General features: G+C 35.0%; 1 protein-coding gene across 1 annotated transcript; it reads left to right on the plus strand.

Annotated features, from left to right (window-relative positions):
- Nucleotides 1-657: 657 nt before the first annotated feature.
- LOC111908240 (probable carboxylesterase 17) lies at nucleotides 658-1,867 on the plus strand. Its single transcript, XM_023904073.3, has one exon. The coding sequence runs from the start codon at nucleotides 718-720 to the stop codon at nucleotides 1,717-1,719; it is 1,002 nt and encodes a 333-aa protein (XP_023759841.1). The 5' UTR covers nucleotides 658-717; the 3' UTR covers nucleotides 1,720-1,867.
- The last annotated feature ends 3,601 nt before the right edge of the window (nucleotides 1,868-5,468 follow it).

Raw genomic sequence — 5,468 nt, forward strand, 5'->3', positions numbered from 1 at the left:
GAAGCTACCCAATCAAATCACTCCCTCCTCTCACTAAACCCAAGACATATTTGGCGGCTCCCCTGATTAACGTCCCCCCTTTCACTAAACCCGAGACATATTTGGCGGCTCCCCTAATTAGCGAGGGCTGTTCCAAAAGCTTAACGAGACTCATTCTGCCTCCATTCCGCTTGACCTTATAAATTATTTTGATCTTTTCAAAAACTACATTGCAAATTTCTCAAATAATAAGTTATCTTATGTTTACCGATAGTTACTCCTTTTGTTCATTTGAACTTGTTTTTCCAATAGTTAATATACTTCAATAAGATGGTTTTGATTATGATCGAAAGATCATTTACTTGCTCATACCTATTAAAAAAATAAATAATTTTTTTTATCAGTGGGTATTTTAATTATTAATACCCAAAACTTGGTGGCATTTATTTTTAGACAGTGAAGTCAGTTTTTATAAAGATCCAAACCGCATCGTTTTAAAGGTGCAAGTTGGACCAAAATGTATAGTGAAAAAGGCTGCTGTCCGATAAGATTTCGAGATCTTGATTCATACTGCTCCATTGACTAAAAGTCAATGTCATTCGAAGATGACGACAAATACCCAACATTTCTGCTACTCACAGAATCACAGTGGTTTATATATAGAGTTGTCGATCGCATTTCATACGTACAAGTTACAACCAACTACTACAACTATATACTCTTGTCCTTACGAGTCAAATGGCTACAATATCGCTGAGTCAAATGTCAACCAATTTTCGAATCCAAAACCATAGCCCTGTAGTTGAAGAGATCAGTGGATTGATTCGTGTTCACAAAGATGGCTACGTAGAAAGACCTCCAGTTGTACCTCATGCTTCCTGCATGGTTCCCTCGGAGCTCAAGGTTGTAGCCATAGATGTCACAATAGACAAGTTTACTAACTTGTGGGCACGTATTTATTCCCCTAGCAACCAACAATACTTTTCATCAAAACTTCCGGTGCTAGTTTACTTTCATGGAGGTGGGTTTTGTGTCGGATCGGCTTCTTGGGCTTGTTACCATGACTTCCTAACAAATCTTGCTCGGGTGGCTTGTTGTGTCATTGTATCGGTAAATTACCGTCTTGCCCCTGAAAACCGGCTTCCAGCTGCCTACGATGATGGGGTCAATGCCGTATTATGGCTAAAACAAGAGGGTTTAAAGGGAACTAACGAGCTCAAACGGTGTGATCTTTCAAGCTTATACCTAGCCGGTGATAGTGCAGGTGCGAATATCGCCTACCATGTTGCAAAACGACTCTCATCTAAGTCGGTTTTGTCACCGAAGGGAGTTATTTTGATTCAGCCTTTTTTCGGGGCTGAATCAAGAACCATGTCCGAGAAGCAGTCAGCGCAAGCAGCTAACTCCGCGCTGACACTATCGGCTTCCGATACGTATTGGCGCCTTGCCCTCCCGGTTAGGGCCACGAGAGACCATCCATGGTGCAACCCCTTTGCCAAGGGTGCACCAAGATTGAGTGATCCAAAGCTTTTCAAGACCATGGTTTGTGTGGCTGAGTTAGACATATTGAAAGATAGAAACATTGAGTTGGCATCGGCCTTAGCCGGTGTAGGTGCATCGGTGCAAACCGTAATCTACAAAGATGTTGGTCATGCGTTTCACGTTTTGCATAATTACCCAATGGCTCGGGCCCGAAACCACGAAATGATGATTCATCTTAAGGGTTTCATCAATCAATAACTAGCGCGATGAATCTTAGATTGTAAAATCCAGACTAGAGTTTGATGGTTGTTTTATTAAGGTTATATAAATAAGTAATTGGGGTATTTCCTAAATCCAGCTTCAAGATTTCTTGATTTGTATGTACTCATCACATAAATTGAGTTTTACGACATATTACTATAACATATAGACCCCACATGTGGTGCTAATTGCTAAAGACACATGTCGTATTCGTTTCATACAAAGTCAAATCCATACGATTGCACAAAATCATAATATACATCAAAGATCAAGCCCATGATTTTATATATCTTCTAGTTTTGGAAGGTGAAAAGTTTTTGTTCCATTTCTGAGGGGATATTTGGTTGGAGGGCACTTTGACCATATTAAAAGGAATCGTCTTTAAATAATGGGCCTTTTATAGCAAAGCAAAATTCTTCAACATCTAGAATCGGTCAAATATTTTTCAACCCACGGAACTACCAATTTTAATGGGTATAAATTTTGTTCGCTCAATATTAGTATCATTCACACGTAATTAGTTATTCTTTCATGGATTTATGTTTCAAATTATTCAATTTGTATTTTGTTGGGTATCTTCCGTTGAGATGTGCTTACGAAAATACTCTCCATTGACGTTCTTGAATAAAGGTATGAAACAACATTCTAGCGTTTAGAAAGATTCTTGCTAATCCTATATCCCGCTCAATCTAAGTAACAGTAATAGTAATAATAATAATAATAATAATAAAAAAATACTAAATCCTATGGCGTTTCCTTCATAAGATTTGCCAGAATCTTTCTAGGATGAGTTTTATCGAGAATATGTTCGTGTATCCATTGGTTGCCTTTAACCTTCTACAGATCGCAAGGATCAACAATGATCTAATTCTATCCTCTTAAGGGGTGAGCACATATTGGTACTTGTCATAACTCTTCTTAACCATTAGGAACTGAAACCGGAACTAGAATCGATTGTATTGGTTAACTAGTCCAGAAATCCCTTGTAACCGGTTGCGATATCGGCTCTCCAATTTCTATTTTTTTTTTCTTTTTGCAAACTAACAATTACAAACTATAAAATTAACCGTCACAAACAATTTTCAGATTTTTGCAACAAATATTTTTAATATTGACATACTTTGTCCCTAACATTTTGTAATTTATAGAAAAACTCCTTGTTTGATGTCTTTTTTTACAAAACAATCTCTATGTTTAACATTTTCATATGTTGGTAAATTTGATCCGTGTGTAGAAAATAAATTACTACAATTATCTTCGTAATTTACAGAAAAGCTCTTTGTACACACACACACACACATATATATATATATATATATATATATATATATATATATATATATATATATATATATATATATATTTGAAAATATTTTTTAGCCTATGAGTTCAAAAACCAAGTGTGTTTGTTATTCAAATACAAATTACCCACCTAACTTCCCCCACCATATTATGTCATTCAAATACAAATAATCGATGCCGGAGATGAAATCCACACAACCGTAGATTTGTTCGGCACTCATGTCCTCACCGTCTTCGCCGACAACGATGGAGTCGTATTGGAAAATATCGTCGGGTGGTTCATGAAAGAGGTCCAAGTTACAGAGTCGCTTGAGGTCCTGTTTTAATTGTATACCGTGGTGGTCACCATTGACCTCAGGGGGCTGAGGTAGGCGACTTAAAAGCGTCATATTAACAGTATTTCTTCTTCTGTCTTTATGTGCCCTAAATCGATTTGTCGTTTCCATCTCCACATGACGATGGTCAACTAGTGGATTCTAGGGTTTAATTCATTTAAGTCCTAATAATTAGACAGGCCTATGTGAGGGTAATTATCAACTATTTGGATTGATTACGAGTTCATCTCTTCCCGATGATCAATTGCATACTCGTGCTCGTTGCCAATTCTAAATCTCTAAACCTCAAACTCAAGCTCCATCTCATCGTTCGTTGAAAGATACTTCATCCTTAAAGCTAATTCGTTTTTAGGGATTCAGGAAGCTCAGTCACGATACACACAAATCTCATCAAGTATACATTTTGCTTTGAGGGTGGTGCCACGATTTTGAAGAATTTACATGAGACATTTCAACAAGAATTTGGTGTGCTACCCCTAATATAACCAGGTTCGAGTATTTTCATCTATTGTCATCACTGTAAACACAAAGGAATGTTGGCATTTACATCTCAAAGCTATCACAGGATATCACCACTTTAGTGATCAAATTAGGTTTTTCAATCTTCTGTGTTATCTTAAAAAAAGCAACAACTGAGATTATGCACTCCAGGTGTTCGACATATTGCCACAACCATTACTGGTGTTTTTTGTTATCACACTTGATTGTTCTTTTAATATTCACACCAAGTTCTACACCAAGCCTTTGAGAAACTTAGCTTTCACATCTCCAGTAATTGATAGTGTCATACCAAAAAATATATTATCTACACATAATACATCAGAATGGATTTGTGAACTTTTCGGCTAGTAAAGTTGATATTTGTAGAGTTTATCAATGTTTCAATTGGTCACTCTTATCTCTATAATTACACACACAATCACAATATCTAGTAAAGTTGATATTTGTATATATTTTTTATGAACACCAAGTGTTCGATGAAATGCCTAAATGAAAAAGTAGCATTTTATGGGAAAATCCCTAACTCTGAACCCTCATTAAGCCAAACATTAAGGCCCTTAGGATAAATTGAATTTCATATCTTAATAGCCTAATAAGTAACCAACAATCATATAAAAAGTGATAAACTTAAGTCTTAACCATTAAGTCCTTAATAAAACACCAAAAGTGATTTAAAAGCTATTATGATCAATTTTCCCAAATCTGTCCTCCAACTTCTAAAATTCGTTCAGGTCAATAAGAACATCTAAAAATCACGAGACTTAGTTTTCTGGAAATCTTAGTTTTTATAGTTTCTTCAAACTTTGAATCACATTTCAAAATTCCAAATCCTCGAGGGGTAAAATTGGCAATCTTCTCAGGTTGGTCCATGCTGTCACATATTTCATGCACTGTCTTGAAAAAATCATAATAAATTCATTAGAACTCCAAATGCTAAAATTCCAAATCCTATAATTAGATATGGATGTATAGTTTCCTACATATAAAGTTATTGATGTAATTCTTAGTAGATTGGTACAGTTTATTTCAAGACTGTTGAGTGATCCAGAAAGTGACAACCTAAAGTTACTAACTTGTAAATTTAATATAAAATCAACCAAAAATCTTTAGAATAAGACCTTTATATTTATGAAAAGATAAAAGGGGGAAATTTATTAATATTATTTTATCGAAATTTAAGAATGCGTTGAAAGGTAAGAAAACAGATCCCCAAAAGCGCATTACAATCAAAGAGAAAATAAGAAAATATATACATAAGTTTTATAAAAGTAGTAAACCAAAGCACAAGATAAATAATATTATAATTGTTGTGTAGGTTCTCGGAAAGAAAATGATCCATCTTGTTCATGCTAGCTGATTTTCAAGTTCAAGGGGGTGAGTTACATTAACTCTCCTATTAAGGAGGTGAGTTACATTAAATATGTGTAATCACATATGATTAAGTACACGATAACAACTATTGAATCGAGATCATGAAAATGATTATTGTCCACATAAATCATATGTGATTAAATACATAAAATAACATGTGGTTATGTATATCTAATGACATATGATTTATGTGGCTAAGATTCATTTTCGCGTTCTCGATTCAATAATTGTTTTTTT

The sequence above is a fragment of the Lactuca sativa genome, chromosome 2 (genome assembly GCF_002870075.4).
Source record: "Lactuca sativa cultivar Salinas chromosome 2, Lsat_Salinas_v11, whole genome shotgun sequence".
In the NCBI taxonomy this organism is placed as follows: domain Eukaryota; kingdom Viridiplantae; phylum Streptophyta; class Magnoliopsida; order Asterales; family Asteraceae; genus Lactuca; species Lactuca sativa.

Bases quoted from the DNA above. Each gene is read 5' to 3' on its own strand.
- LOC111908240 (XM_023904073.3), top strand. From the start codon at position 718: ATGGCTACAATATCGCTGAGTCAAATGTCAACCAATTTTCGAATCCAA.